Raw genomic sequence first — 16,996 nt, forward strand, 5'->3', positions numbered from 1 at the left:
GATTCAAGTTTTTTCATTTCAACTCATCGGTAAGCCCTATCTCTTTGTTTTCTTCATCAATTCTTGATTTTAATCGATGAAACTGGTTAATGTTGCTTTGTTTCTACAATTAGAATGGTTCTGTTTATTTAGAACGTAGTTAGAAGTAATTAAACGGTATATTTTTGGATTTTTGAAGCACGACCGTGCATTTTTCATGCCCCTGTGGAACCACACGGACATGTGGAAATTCCACACGACCGTGTGGATTTCTGAAGCACTACTTATTTAGCTTGTTTGATGGATTTTCTTTCAAATTTTGCAGATCATGGCACCTCGGTCAAAGAAGCAAGTGGATAAATGATAAGCGCTTGAGTAGACATATTTTTATATATGTTTTACATGCATTGAGCATCATTTTTACCATGGTTTATTTCTCATATTGTGTATTTGGTGTTCTTTTATGCATATAGGTTTTGAATGCCTTGAAGAGTAAAAAGTAAGCAAAGATAGGCTATAAAGACACAATGTTGGGAGTTCTTGTTCAATTCAAGGACCAAGACACGAGAGGAGTTCATAAATGTGGAGATTTGTGCCAACTTCCAAGAAGATTCAAGTCAATTCACTAGTTGGAAGGGCACAAAGGCAGCCACATCTTCATGTTCCTTCTCTTTGTGAAGATTGCAAGACCTCTCAAAGATTTGTCGATGAGGAAAAGTTTTACAGCCTACCACATGGACGTGTGCCCGGATATGTGGCCTCAAAAGAAGAGTGTTTGGATCGCGTTTTGTGAAAAGTACCTTTTTTGTAATTTTACTATAGCAGCACTGTAGCAAAATTACTATTTTTGCGCCCGCGTGGAAATTCCTACAGTCCTTGCGGAAGCGTGCAAAATGCACATGGGCGCGTGGGGGCACGTGACAGACGCGGTCTAAGGCCTATAAATAGCAGTTTTGCCTTATTCTTTATCATCTTTTGTGCGGCTCTTTAGGGGTGAGAAGGCTAGGGTTTGGAGAGGAGGCCTTTGCGGCTTTAGAGGCGCTCTGTCATCAACTTTGATCGATTCGTCCTCCGTCATAGCATCAAGGAAGCCACTGGTGAACCTAGCTTCGGAGTGGGTCCTTCAAGACGTAGAAGCTCTCCATCAAGGCTATCAGTTCATATATAAGGTGGTTTATTTCTATGATTTTAATGTACTTTCATTCATTGATGGTGTGTTTTGTATGTTGATCCATGGAGAGCTAAAACCCTAGAGGATATTTGGGCTTGTGAACCCTAGGATTCTCTTCTTTTGTGGATTTTCTTAGTGTTTCTATTTAATCAGACTTTGATTAAGTTTTATTCTTGATTGTCTAATGCTTGCTTGCCTTATTGATCTTTTGGTTATTTGGTTTGAATGATTTGTTACCTTGGTGAGATAGAGGTCTCCATTAGCGTTAGAATCTCAAGATTGTAGAGGGTTGAGAGGGTGAGTCATGAGATAGTGAGCATCCCTTTCCCCTCCGATTGGTGTATTCTATCTTCGTTCCCTTATCTCTATCCAACCATATTTCGTGTGAGGCATGAGATTGAGAGATTTCTCCACCGGGACCTTGTAGGGGGTTAGGATCCTTCGCCGAGAATTAGGGTTAGATCAATCTTTAGGAATCGGATACACCTCTTGGAATCCCTAGAGTGATTTGCGGTCATATGTGGTGTGAGGTGTTGAGATTGATCGATTTCTCCACTGGGTCCTCGTAGGGGACTAGTATCGGTGATCGGGAGGCCGGAGGCAATTATATTTGGATTTCCATGACTTAACTTACTCTTCATAGAAACACTGTGCTTATCGGGTACCTAATACTTGAATCCTATGGGAGCATTGCCTGAATACCCCACTTTTACTGATTGAGATCTCCATCCATTTCACCCTTGCATATTCGTCTCCGGTATTCATTTCTTCATACATTAGATCACCACAGCTTTCCATTTATCATTAGGCAAGAAAGCAAAGAAGAAGTTAGTACTAGTAGCCATGTTCCCTGTGGATTCGACTACCCGACTCACCGGATATTTTATTACTTCAACACCCATGCACTTGCTGTACACACACGCATTTTTGGACGCGTGTCAATAAACCTCCGTGTGATTCGTCTTCTGAGTCCAATAGCATGAGATTCACTATCACCGAGCATCAGTGTAATAGCCTGAACCTTTGGATACCTGTTGAAAAATATATTCAGGGTATTACTACAGTTACAGTAAGATTTTTCTACAGAGTAATCTTGTGGAGAAGCCCCAAGTGAAAAACATAAGGACTTAAATGTAAAAGTTTTTGAAAGATTCTGGGTTAAAGAGTAATAGAATAAGGATTGATATAAAATGTTTCTGGCAACCAAGAACTGAAAGGTAAGATGAAGGGATCTTTTTGAAATGTTGTGTTATAATCCAGGGACCATTGGATAATTTGAAAGGACCTTTTTAGAATAATATTTCATAATTCAGGAACCATTTGTGAGTTTTTAGGGACTGTTTTGTAAGAAATTAATTTTTGAGGGACTAAAAGTGAATTTTGGCTGAAAGCTTAAGTTAGAGAAAAATCTAGATTTTTGATGTTTGTTCATTTTCTTCTCCATCTAACTGCTACAGTACCCGAGAGAGAAAAAAAAGAAACGAGAAAAGAGAGAGATTTGGAGAGAAATTGGAAGAGATAAAGCTTGGTATTTTGAGGGGAGAATGAATGAAGTATTATTTGGTAAGTATTTTGATGATTTATTTGTTGGTATACTTGAATGTATGTGTGTGCATTTTGGATTGAGAAATCTATTTTTTTTTTCTTCAGAAAGAATAAGGATTTATGATGAAAAATGATGAGTTATTGTTAATAAGAATTGTTGCTTCAATTTTGGTTGGAAAAAAAACCTTGTATTTGTGATGAATTTGCTTGAAATGGAGAAGAGTTTGCCGGATTTACTATAGCATTACTGTAGCACCGAAATTAGGGTTTGGTTTGGTTAATTAAATTGATGATGATGATGATGATTAAGGTGTTAATGATGATGGTTAGATTGGTTGAGTTAGCCAAGTTGATTTGGTTGGATCAAACCAAGTTGGAATTGAATTGGTTGAGTTGAATTGATTTGGTTGAGTTGGGCTTGATCAAATCAAGTTGAGATGGTTTGGGTTTGCTTCAGTTGATTTGGGCTAAGGGTTTTGGGCTGAACCAAGTTGGTTTAATGGATTTTGTATAAGAATTAAGTTGGTTCAAGGCTGGTTCAGTATTGAGCTTGGTTCTGTGGAATTAAGGTTGGTTCAGATTGGTTCAGCAGTGTTTAGCCTAAATTGAGTTGGTTTAAGTGCAATTCAAAACCAGTTGGATAATGTAAGGACGGGTTTTAACCGATTGGAGTGAGTGGACCCAATAGATGTTGTTCATTCTTGGGAGGGAGTTCCAGGTCTAGCAAGGAACCCAAGGACACCAGGTGAGTTGATAGTGGGTATTGTTTTAAATAATTGATTAATTATTATTATTTTGAAATAATTATTTAATAGCTAGTATTTTGGAAATAATGGTTTAAGTAATTCATTTTATCATGTTTGATTTCTTATATTGTTGAAATATAAGTATATTTGTTCGCCGTTGATGTTCATGATAACTATATTGATACATCAGTTTGATTTCGTTTATTGTTGAAGTATATGTATTTATAAATAGTGAAAATACATGTATATGTGATTTAATTATTCGGTTCATGTATTTATTTTTGGATGGTTACATATGCTTTGATTTGGAATGATTTGTGAAATCATGTGCGCGTATTAAAATGTTTTACCGACAATATTTGTGGAACTGGTTTTCATTCCTAGTATATGAATGCTATCATGGATTTGGACTTTTCTAGTATTATGCATGTATTGTACTGTGAATGCTTGTCCTGGATAAGGACGCTGTGATATGATTTATACAGTTTGTATTATTGCTGCATTTACATATTGGTTTGGATGGTGACGACGGGCTAAGGCCCGACTATTGCAGTAGTGGATCCTCACGGGCCAGCCTATAGAGGTGGCGTGGTGGACCTGAGTGTTGATTTCTTCAGACCAGGTGGTAGCGTAGAGCCCTGATTGGATTATACATCGGGATCCGAAAGTCACCGCATGGACCGATGGGCCAACGTCAAGTGTGCAAAGACCTTGGCGGCTCCCAACCTAGTCGCGACAGCGGCTAAGTTGGGGAGAATTTTCAGGCTGTGGATTTGAGAATGGTTTTATATTATCAGTTATTTTGACATTGATTTATGTTGAATTTATATTTCAAGAGTTCTTTAAAGATTGTATTTTGCTAGAATTTTGGTATTTTGGAAAAGTTAGAAAATTATTTGAGTAGTTGGTATTTATATACTTTATATACACTGTATTTAAGTATTTGAAATCACTAAGCCACTACCAACCAACTGAATGTGTTGTAGCTGCAGGAGTAGGACCTTAGATTACCTGACTGAGTATAGAGATAGTCAGGGTTGAGTCCAGGATTGCAGTGGGTGCCCCTTCCTTTCTTTCTATTTATTGTTGTTCTGATCTTGTAGCGGTTGTACCCGCAAATTTGAGTAATTATATTTGTTGTATTTATGTATTTGGACCTGTAGATGATGTAATGTTGTAAAATGTGATTTGTAACTTTGATTTGATTTTTTTGAGGGACGTCAGTTTCCAGTTAAAAAGAAAATTTTAACTGATGGGTGCCACATTTACCTCGGTAGAAGGGGTGGGTGTGACAATCAGGCTCATTTCATGCGTCTGTCGAGACTTAGATTCAGACATAATAGATTTCTAGACACAAGCATACTATGAGATATACAGCGGGGAGGAGAGTTAGCAGATGAGGTAAAGGAGTTGGTATTGGTCGGAGGTTTGGGACAGTTATTGATGATCAAAGAGCCTGCCATCCGTACACTTACACTCGAGCTGTTATCCTCAATTGAGTTAGACCGTGCGTATGATAGTTTTGACAGCAACACCGCTATACAGTTCAGAGTGTTGGGGGATCACTATAGCATGAGTGTGATACAGTGACACAGTTTTCGATCAGACTAGGGTTGTATGAAGAGGCGTTCAAGGCTACTGAGGAGTACGCGCAGTTACCGACAGATTATCCGGACGCTTTGACTCCGCAGAGGGCGTATGGAGTGTTATGCGGACAGGGCCAATATGAGCCAGGGGTGTCAAAGGCCACATGTCTTTCCCGACCTACGTATCGATATTTGCATGTTGTTATGAACAGGTCAGTAAACAGCCGTGGTGACAGCACCGGCATCCTGAGCTGGCAGGAACTCTTGTATCTGTATTTGATGGTTCAGCACACATCGATCCATTTGGGACACATCACCGCGGAGTATATATGACATCAGGGGTGATAAGTGCTTGTACGATATGAATGCGAAGCGTTCATTCCTTATGTTGAGCATTACTTTTCTCAGGTTTTTACATTAATATGTGTGTTTTTATGTTACTTTTACGTAGGTAGGGCTGTGAGGCCGAGTATGAAGGAAATAGGCCAATGTGGATCATAATGCACTTATTTTGGAGGAGATCTTACTAAAGTTCAAACGCAAAGACATGGGACAAGTGTTGAGATTGTTCGATTTCTCCTCCAAGACATGTATAGAGTTAGGCATAGTTGACCTTAGATTTGGGACTATGTATGTAAGGATTTCCACGACTCATCATTGCATTGATTAGAAAGCATAATAGAGAGTCCTTGCACTTGAAGCGATTATCCTAGGTGAAGCATCATCCGAGTACCCCATCTTTATCGATTGCCTTGCCTCCTCCTTACTTTTGCTCCCTTACTTGTTGCTATTAATTTCTGAGAATTGAATCATTACCACACTTATCATTGTTGATACTCAACATAGCTAAGAATCGAATTAAGTGTCTTTACTCCCTACTCCCTGTGGATTCGACACCGCTCACCCGGGATTATTACTTCGACAAACCCGTGCACTTGCGGGATATAAGCAAGGGGATCTTGTCAAGTTTTTGGCACCGTTGCCGGGGAGCTAGGCGTTTAGAGATACTTTGTACTTTGTTTCTTAGCTATTTCACTACACATTCTATTTCATATCTTCTTATTCTATCATTGCTCTAATCTTTCCTTATTTCTTTTTGTTGCAGAAAATGATTAACATGTTTGAATCATTTGACACTATCAGGAGAATGGTTGAACACGTAGAGCTGAAAGTTCAAACAGTTGCATAGAATGATACATCGTGTTATTCTGATCATGGACAATGTACAACTCAACAGCCATTGGAAGAGTCGGTTGAAGAGTACATCGCCAGAATTCAAGGGCAAAGCTGTGAGTTAGATAGTGTGATAAAACAGTTTGAGGAATCCACGTCAGTGTCAATGAATGACCAATTTGATGACAGTATAGAAAGAATCCTTGCTAGGTTTGATTCTTCTTATCAAGATCAGAGGCAAGAACTCTTTTCAGTTGGTGTTGCTATTTCAAATTTGGAATTCTGTGGAATGGACAAGTTGATATCCGTTGCAGACTGTAATGAAATAGATCTCTAGGTGGATAAGGAAGAAAGTAACTGTGAACACGAGGCGAATGATTTCGAGGAGATTGATAAATTGAAGGAGGGTAGCTTGCGGCCATCAATTGTCGAACTACCAGAACTTGAGCTTAAAACTCTTCCAGCACATTTGGAATATGCATTTTTTATGGAGGACTCTAAACTTCCCGTAATCGTGGCGTCGAACTTATCTGCGGAGCAAAAGGATAAGCTTGTTAGCATGTTGAAAAAGCACAAATCAGCTATCTCATGGAAGATTTCCGACATGAAGGATATAAACCCATCATTCTGCACTCATAAGATCCTAATGGAGGACGACTATAAATCTGTAATCCAACCTCAGCGAAGATTGAACCCGAATATGAAGAAGGTTGTTAAGGCGGAGGTAATAAAACTTTTGGATGCAGGAATCATCTACTCCATATCCGACAGCAAGTGGGTGAGTCCGACCCAAGTTGTCCCAAAGAAAGGAGGAATAACAGTAGTGAGGAATGAAAAGAATGAGTTAATCCCCACGATGACAGTGACTGGTTGGCGAGTTTGCATTGATTATAGAAGACTAAATGATGTCACTCAGAAAGATCACTTTCCTTTGCCCTTCATTGACCAAATGTTGGAGCGATTAGCAGGACATCATTTCTACTGTTTCCTTGATGGCATGTCTGGATACTTTCAAATTCCGATAGCCCCAGAAGATCAGGAGAAAACCACATTTACTTGCCCTTATGGTACCTTTGCTTATAGAAGAATGCCTTTCGGGTTGTGTAACGCCCCTGCAACATTTCAACGTTGCATGAAGGCCATTTTTGATGACTTTCTCGAAGATATTATGGAAGTTTTCATGGATGACATTTCAGTGTTCGGGGACTCTTTTGATGCTTGCTTAAATAATTTGGAAAGAGTATTAGTGAGATGTGAAGAGACGAATCTCGTCCTTAACTGGGAGAAGTGTCACTTTATGGTGCAAAAAGGCATCGTTCTTGGACATAAGATTTCTCAGGCAGGTTTGGAGGTGGATAAGGCGAAGATTGAGATAATTGATAAACTTCCACCACCTACGAATGTGAAAGGGATCCACAGTTTCTTGGGTCATGCAGGTTTTTACAGAAGGTTTATTATGGACTTTTCGAAAATCTCTCAACCGTTGACCAAACTTCTAGAGAAGGATACCCCTTTTGACTTCGGGAACGACTGTCTGAATGCATTCAATGTATTGAAAGAGAAGTTAGTGCAAGCACCAATCCTGACAACACCGAAGTGGGATGAGCCATTCGAAGTAATGTGTGATGCTAGTGATTTTGCAATGGGAGCGGTTTTAGGGTAGAGAAGAAATAAGCAATTTCAACCGATCTCTTATGCTAGCAAGACCCTCACAAGTGCACAAGAGAATTACACCACTACTGAAAAGGAATTATTAGCAGTAGTGTATGCTTGTGATAAATTCAGACCATATCTAATCCTATCTAATGTCACCGTGTTCACAGATCATTCTGCACTCCGTTATCTCATGAACAAGGCAGATGCAAAGCCGAGATTGATTCGGTGGATATTGTTGTTGCAAGAATTCGATATGGAAATCAAAGATAAAAAGGGGACAGAGAATGTGGTTGCCGATCATTTGTCAAGATTAGAAGGTTATGAGGGGCAAGAACCGGCAAGCAAGGAAGTTAATGATTTCTTCCCCGAAGAACACCTGTATGCAGTACAGGAATCAGAATCAAAAGATACCCCATGGTTTGTGGATTTTGCAAATTATCTGTCAAGAAAGGTATTGAAGAAGGGCTTAAGCTTTCAACAGAAGAAGAAATTTTTCAGTGATCTAAAGAATTTCTTCTGGGAAGATCCGTACCTGTTCCGTATTTGCGCAGATCAGGTGGTGCGAAGGTGTGTTTCTAGGGAGGAAGGGTGGAACATCATTGTGCATTGTCACTCAGGCCCAGTGGGGGGCACTATGCGTCAAGTCGAACTGCAGAGAAGGTTCTAGCTGCTGGGTTCTACTGGCCGACTTTATTCCAAGATGTTCGTCAATTCGTCGTACGATGTGATAGTTGTCAAAGGGCTAGAAACTTATCACAAAGGGATGAGATGCCTCAAAATCCTATGTAATTTTGCGAGGTGTTTGATGTATGGGGAATCGATTTCATGGGACCATTTCCAAAGTCCAATGGCAATCAATACATTTTGGTAGCAGTTGACTATGTTTCCAAGTGGGTGGAAGCCCAGGCTCTTCCAACTAATGATTCAAGAACTGTGGTAAAATTTCTTAAGAAGTTATTCGCTCGATTCGGAACTCCAAGAATTATCATTAGCGATCGGGGAACACATTTTTGTAACACACAATTAGAGAAAGTGTTAAAGCGTTATGGAGTTCATCATCGTCTTGCGACACCTTACCATCCACAAACGAGTGGGCAAGTGGAGGTTACAAACAGAGAGCTCAAGAGAATCTTGACCAAAACAGTGGAACAAGGTAAACGAGATTGGTCTGAAAGGTTGGACGACACGCTTTGGGCTCATAGAACAGCATACAAAACACCAATAGGGACCACTCCTTATAATTTAGTGTATGGAAAATCTTGCCATTTACCGGTGGGGTTAGAGCACAAAGCGTATTGGGCAATTAAATTGATGAATTTTGACTTGTGCAAATCTGGAGACCAACGAATGTTACATCTCAATGAGCTAGATGAATGGAGGATGAAGGCATATGAGAATGCAAGGATATATAAAGAAAGAATTCGGAAGTGGCATGACAAGCATATTAAAATCTCGAAAGACTTCAAAGTCGGCGATCAGGTGCTACTATTCAACTCCCGTTTATATTTATTCCCGGGGAAACTTAAATCAAGATGGTCTGGTCCGTATACCGTAACCGAAGTTTCACCTCATGGAGCCATTGAGATTAGTCATTCAGAGAAGGGCACATTTAAGGTGAATGGACATAGGCTGAAACCATACCATGGCGGAGAAATTTGCAGTAACAATAGAGAAGTATTTTTCCTCCATGAACCCCCGTGAGGTAAGAAAGATACGTCAAGCTTAGTGACGTTAAACAAGCGCTTCTTGGGAGGCAACCCAAGTGTTTACTGTTTTCGTACCTTTTAGTTTAGTTTGTTTGCATGAATAAATTGTTAAGTGTTGGTGTTTCAATTTTTGAGTGCTTGTGCTGCGATTTTATTGTGGGGTTTTAAAAGAAGTCATTGTGTGTTTTGTTGTGAATTGGCAAAGCTTGGTCGTTTGAGTTCTATTTTGTGTTTTTATCTTGTAAATTTTGCATAATAGGGCAGGCTCTGAGTGTGTCAACATGTTCAGAATATTTCTGCAGAGCCTACAGGTTTTTCTAAGGCATCCAGAGAAAACGCACGGGCGTGGGGAATTTCTGCACGCCCATGGATGTGCACTGTGAACTCATCCAGAGAGGGCACAGGGGCATGCGGCTGCCCCTGTGGACGACCATGCGACTGGCGCACGCCCGTGGGTAATTTCCGCACGGGCGTGTGCCTTCCTGCAGAGTTGGGCAGATTTTCTCGAGAACACACAGGGGCGTGGACTCACCCCTATGGGTGACATTGTGAACCACACACGGGCGTGGGTAATTTCTGCACGCCCGTGCGAATCTCTACAGGTTGCTTCCTCCATCCCGAGTAAACACAGGGGCGTGCGGCTGCCCCCTGTGAGTTCGGCATGTGAATGTCCACTCCCGTGCGGAATTTCCACACGGGCGTGTATATATTTCTCTCGGATATCCAGTAAGGCCACAGGGGCATGCGTCCGCCCCTGTGAACCCATCATTTGAGGGCGCACGGGCGTGGACGACTCCCGCATGCTCGTGTGGTTCTTCAGGATTTAAAGGACCATCCGCTCTCCCAATACAAGATTCACACCCTTCTCTTCAAATAACCCTAAACCACCCAAAGAGCATTTTTCTGACATTCTTGTCCCCTGCTACTGTCGTCTTCGAGTCGATTGATAGAGCATTGTGTGGATTGTAGGAGTGTTTAAGTGTCGTTCATCGGTAAGCCTTGATTGCCTCTCTTCTTCAATTTCGTTGGATTCTAACTGATTATCTGCGATTGAAATGGTTAATACGCATCATTTTCTTGCTAAACGGATTATAATTTGTTTCTAAGATGATATGGAAGTGAAATAGAGAGGTGGCATGGAGATTGGCTACAAGGGACGTGCGGTTTCCACGCCCCGTGGACGCGCACGGGCGTGCGGAATTTTCGTACGACCGTGTGTTCTCATTTTTCTATAGTCTGAATGGAACTGATAGATTTTCCTTTTCTAATACATGCAGGTATGGCTACCAAATCGAAGAAAACAGTTGCTAAGCGGCCTCGAAAGCATGCCCCTGAACCGGAAGTTATGGAATTCACACTACCTGCGCATCAAGCTCGGTTTGGGCAGTTAGAGAAGCTTAAGTTTGGTCAAACGCGAATCCCAAATGTTGAGTTACTTAGGAAGGTACAACTAGTGGATGATATTGCTGACGAGGTCGAGAAATTATTATTGGTCGGTAATTAGCACAAGTTACTGAACATTCGTGACCCTGCTATCCACACACTTACTTTGGAGGTACTTGCTTCATTTGAGTTTGACCGCTCTTATGCTCATTTTGATAGTGTCGACGAGATTCAGTTTAGAACTTTTGAGCAGCATCATAGTATGAGTGTCACACAGTTTTCCACTAGACTTGGTCTATATGATGACGAATATACTGAAACTGAGGAGTATGAGAACCTCCCAATTGACATGACGGGTTTATCTCCCATTAAGGCGTATTCATTATTATGTGGAAAGGGGCGTTATGAACCAGGAGTGTCTAAGGCTTCATGTTTATCTTGACCCAGTTACAGATATCTTCACGCCATCATAAGCAGGTCAGTGAATGGGCGTGGTGATAGTACGGGAGTCATCAACAAGCAATAGCTTATGTACTTGAACTCCGTGGTTCGGAATGAACCGGTCCATCTGGGACACATTTTAGCAGAGTATTTGAAGCATCAAGGACAATATCCTCGATTGGGTGTCATCTTCTCGGGTCCATATATTACCAGACTCATTGTGGGGATGGGTTTGCGAGACAAAATCAGCGAAACTGAGAAAGCGATAATACCAGCACCACTTGGGTTAGAGACCATGAGGCTCATGGGGTTGGTCCGAAAATATTCAAATGGTGTCTATGTGCTGAACATACCATTCGAAGATGAAGCTGGGGCATCTCAGTCCGCTCCCGAGCCACAACCAACACCGATGGAGACCGAGACACCTCCAGCGGCAGAGGAACCACCCCCCGTGCATATAGTTCCACCATCTCGAGCCCATGATTGTTTTGAAAGGCTCGAGAGCGCCTTGGGAGTGATACGGACAGAGGTGGCTGAAGCTCGAGCAGAGATTGCCGAGATTAGGGCTACGGAGGCTACTCAGTACACAGAGTTCATGGCACGTTTCGACATATTACAGCAGATCCTAGAGCGAGACGTTGCCTCATCATTTGTCCTGCAGCCGAGGACTCTTCAGGCCCCCTCAGTTTCTCCAGCATCTCCATCCTCGACCCCAGCACTGGAGGACCCACTATATGCTTCCACTTCAGCAGCAGCAGTAGCGGAGTCCGAGAGTGACTCCGACACTTGACCTTTCTTTTACTTTCATGCATTTTACTTTATTTTATTTTCTTGTTCTTAGACTTGTTCACTCAGAAAGGATTTTCCTTCTGAGTTTACGTCATTTTGCATTATCGAGTTGTATTCATTGCTTCATCTTTTATACACTCGAGTTATTTTTGTTTTTCTTGAGCTTCACTGAACCCCCTCGTGTATGCATGCAGATGGTCTTGTCATCTTGGGAATTGAGAGTTAGTCATGGGCACGGCCAAGGTGCTTCGGCACTTGGCCGTGCGAACTTCACGACCCGTTGGAACACTACTCCGAATGAATTAGCTTCATCAAACGCAACACTAGGAGTCAGGGGAGTATTGTTTTGATTGCTTCTCCCACATCTATTTTTGAATGATATATTTTGAGTGAGCTTGCATGAGTACATTGAGGACAATGTACAACTTAAGTGTTGGGGGGAGTTTCATAGTGCACACATCTTTTCTATTGTTCTTGATTGATATATGCTCACATAGCCAATGGCGGTTCACCTTAGTTGCAATGTTTGTATTCTTAAGTCTAGGAGAATTTCTAACATTGAATGTTTTCATGCTCTAGTTCTTGCTTGAATTTCTAGGAATTTTTGCCCGATTTAAACTTAGTGCACTACTCACTCTTTGAACTCTATTGGAAACTCATGTTCGATGTTAAAGGGACTAGTTAGGTTTATTTTCTTGTGCTAATTCAAAAAAAAAAAAAGTGAAAAGAAGGAACAAAATAGTTTTATTGTTTATTTGTATTTGTTGGGTGGAAAGAGCTACCACCTATGAAGTATGAAGCTACTCTCACAAGTCGGATACTAGTTATGCCCTAATGAGAGAAAGAGCTATCTCATAGGATGAGTGAAAGCTACCACTCGGGTAGAAAGAGCTACCACCTCGAAAGTGTGAAAGCCACCTTAGCGGCCGCTTTGGAAAGGGCTACCTTAGAGGATGTGTTAAGCTACTATCATCTTTTAAAATTTTTATCACTTTTGTAGATAAATAATTCTCTTATACTTAGAACTTTGAGGAGTATAACTTGGGGTGTTTTGAGTGAGTTCACACACTTACACGAAATTCGGGTTTGTTGTCCTTTTTGATTCAAGTTTTTAGCTAGAGCATTCCTTTTTTGTATTTAGTGTTCAAACTTTCCTTACTTGTAGAATACTTTCTTTGTATATCTCGGTGAACCTAAGGCCAAGCACTTTCAATATTTTCTTCATTGATGTACAGAATGTTTTAATGTTTGCTTGAGGACAAGCAAAAGCTTAAGTGTGGGGGAGTTTGATAAGTGCTTGTGCGATATGAATGCGAAGCGTTCATTCCTTATGTTGAGCATTACTTTTCTCAGGTTTTTACATTAATATGTGTGTTTTTATGTTACTTTTACATAGGTAGGGCTGTGAGGCCGAGTATGAAGGAAATAGGCCAATGTGGATCATAATGCACTTATTTTGGAGGAGATCTTGCTAAAGTTCAAACGCGAAGACATAGGACAGGTGTTGAGATTGTTCAATTTCTCCTCCGGGACATGTATAGAGCTAGGCATAGTTGACCTTAGATTTGGGACTATGCATGTAAGGATTTCCATGACTCACCATTGCATTGATTAGGAAGCATAATAGAGAGTTCTTGCACTTGAAGCGATTATCCTAGGTGAAGCATCATCCGAGTACCCCATCTTTATCGATTGCCTTGCCTCCTCCTTACTTTTGCTCTCTTACTTGTTGCTTTTAATTTTTGAGAATTGAATCATTACCATACTTATCATTGTTGATACTCCACATAGCTAAGAATCGAATTAAGTGTCTTTTACTCCCTACTCCCTTTGGATTCGACCCCGCTCACCCGGGATTATTACTTTGACAAACCCTTTTCACTTGCGGGATATAAGCAAGGGGACCTTGTCAAGGGCGATGCACGCTTGATTGAGAATGATTTCTAGGGTCCGTACATCACGAGATTGGTTATGGATATGGGTCTTCTGACCTCAATTCGGGGGATTGAGAAGGCGAGTATACCTGCTCCTTTGGTCATAGAGATGCTGCACCTGATGGGGATGGTTTTGCGAGGTGTCGATCCGGGTTTATGCCATAATTATGCCAGCTCGAGAGATAGGCGAGGGGATGATGATGGCGCTCGATGCTTCTCGGCCTCCCCCTGAGTCTCAGCCATCACCGATGGAGATCGAGGCACCTCTTGCGGCAGAGGATCCATCCCCAATACTCATGTTTTCACCATCTCGAGCCCATGTTCGATTTGAGAGGGTCGAGAGTGTTGTGGGGGTGCTTTGGATAGAGATCACTTTGAGGTCCAGCGGAGGGTTGCTTTGAGGGTCCAGGGCTACACGGGCCTCGCGAGTATACGCAGTTCATGGCAAGTTTTTGATACGCTCAGTGATTTACGGGCGACACATTGCCTCATCTTTTTATTCTGAGACCTCGGACTCCCCCGGCATCTCCAGCATCTCCATCACCTAGTCCAGTGATCGCTTCCTCTCAAGTGTACGAGATCGCCAAGTAATACCCCTCGTGCAAGCACGAGGGGGTCATGTCCCAAAGGGGCCGAGAGGCTACTCTTACTTCCTCTTAGCTATGTTGTTTAACCTCCAAGTTTGAATATGATAGTGATAAAACAAATAAACAAGTAAAATGCAAATAAAATGCTAACAATGAAGGCAAAATACGAGGGGATAATCAAGGAAAGAAAATGGTCGCGGATGAGGATCCTCTTCGGGGCTACTAAAGTGTGTAGGGATGCCGGGAACTAACATGCAATTGGCCAGTTGGACCGAGAAAACCCTAGATTAGGGTCAACCCGATGGTCACGGCAATTGATCCTAATCCGATGCAGTATTGGATATGGAATCTCTTCAGCCCAAATTCTCCCTACGATTGCAATGGGAAAGGTGGTTTTCTCAATTTAGGGTTAGAATACAAACTAATACTTAACCCTAGAATTGGAGGGGTATAAATACCCGATGGTCACGGCATATTTATACATGTTTCCCTTCAAACTTTGTGAGTCTAACACTAGGGCAATGTTCATGCGATCTAGCATTACGTGAGAATTGATACACGAGTTCTTATGCATACCAAAGCATTCAAATACACCAAGCAAGGATCACAAACAAGCCAAAAATACAATAGAAAAGAACTAAGCATCCATACAAGCATAAGTTCACCCCTAAGGTTCACTTACATCCGGTGACCTTGCGGTTTAGTTATTCCTTGTTATCAAATACACAAGAAACCCATGCAAACAACCAAACCAAACATGAGAAACATTCCTTCAAAGAATGATGGCGGAGAAGCTTACAAAGGCGCCACACAAGAGGTGGCTTCTCTTGTCTTCAACCTCCTCTACACAAGCCCTAGGAGTAGATCTCGCCCAAAATTACGCTCTCCTCGTCGAATCCTCCGTGGAAATGCCCTCAAAACCTTACTTGTAGCTACTGATTTGGTATGGTGGTGGTGAGCTCCAAGAAGAAGGCTTCCCCTCTCGAAAGAAACCCTAACAATGTTTACAAAAAGGATGAACTCGGGCTTCCGCTGAGGTTGCCTCACGCTCCTGTCTCACTGTGAGGATGGTCATAATATTGACTGTAAGGAAATCCGGACTTAGACTTTTTCTAAAATTTTTCATGTTCCGGGCGGTACGCTAAGTGCATGTACGAGTGCCGGGTCCAAAAAATGAGCGTTTTCGATGTCTATTTCTTCTTACATTCCATCGTTGAGCTCACCTAGGCCTCCTTTGTGCTGAAACATGAAATAAAAATGATTAAACCATAAAAAGGCATCGAGTTCTCAATTAAATATAATAAACATGCGCATTGAGTGCGTATAAAAATACATACATTTTATCCTTTTTATCAAACATCCTCCACACCTAAGTGTTTGCTTGTCCCCAAAGCAAACAAACATGAAAAACGAGGGGCAAGAAGATAAATGGCTAAATGCATGACCTCAAGCTCAAGCATAAAGGACTCCACAAGCACGAATGGACAAAAAAATCAAGAAGTGAGTTGTTCAATGAATAGTGAAGTGATAATAGTTACGTCTCATCTAGAGTGCTCTTGTGAGTGTGTGTGCTAACACCCCTTGACCTCCACACCTGGATTACCCCGAGTATGCCCATTCACCCCACAAAAAATGAAAATGACATTAAGGCGCTAAAGACATCCTCAATACTCAATTAAGAATCCTTTGGTTCCTAGGTAAAACTCTAACTTTCAAGTGACTAGCATGACAAGCATCAGGGGAACAAGAGATATACTTTATTTCTTTCACACATATATACAACATACAATTTTTCTTTTGAGTCGACTAGCGTAGACTTCACAATAACTTTTACAATCTTTTACGAAGGATGCACATGTTGATTAGGTACAAGAGCCACGCAACATACTCGAATCAGATCTACATAGGCGCATTCATGCTATACTAGCAGAGGAATACTGTCATAGACTCTCAATTTTTTTCAATTTTATCATTTTTTTCTTTTTCTTTTTTTCACATGCACATACTGTATCTCATGTCCCCAAGTATAAAACTTGCTACAATAGTTCACTTTAAGGTAGAGAAAACAATAAAGGAACTCAAAAGCACTTAAAAGTGCATTGAAGATAGAATTTAACAAATTAATGGCAAAATCATAATGATGGGTTGGTTGGAATGTACAAGGTGAAAGTGCTCGTGAACATGTATAAAAGGTGCACAAAAAGATGAAAGCAGATCTACATTCAAGCACGAGATAGAGTACAACTCACAACTATCATTCTACCAAGCTAGGAAGTCCTTAACAATGAAATCATAGCTAT

At 41.2% G+C, this 16,996-nt stretch overlaps 1 protein-coding gene across 1 annotated transcript in view; it reads right to left on the reverse strand.

Annotated features, from left to right (window-relative positions):
* Window positions 1–16,996, reverse strand: part of LOC120273156 (pyruvate dehydrogenase E1 component subunit alpha-3, chloroplastic-like) — a 33,150-nt gene that overhangs the window by 9,936 nt on the left and 6,218 nt on the right. The window contains exon 2 of the mRNA XM_039279799.1: window positions 2,070–2,181. Within this exon, the coding sequence (XP_039135733.1) occupies window positions 2,070–2,181 (112 nt within the window). The remainder of the gene's footprint in view (window positions 1–2,069; window positions 2,182–16,996) is intronic.

Source organism: Dioscorea cayenensis, chromosome 12 (assembly GCF_009730915.1).
Source record: "Dioscorea cayenensis subsp. rotundata cultivar TDr96_F1 chromosome 12, TDr96_F1_v2_PseudoChromosome.rev07_lg8_w22 25.fasta, whole genome shotgun sequence".
In the NCBI taxonomy this organism is placed as follows: Eukaryota; Viridiplantae; Streptophyta; class Magnoliopsida; order Dioscoreales; family Dioscoreaceae; genus Dioscorea; species Dioscorea cayenensis.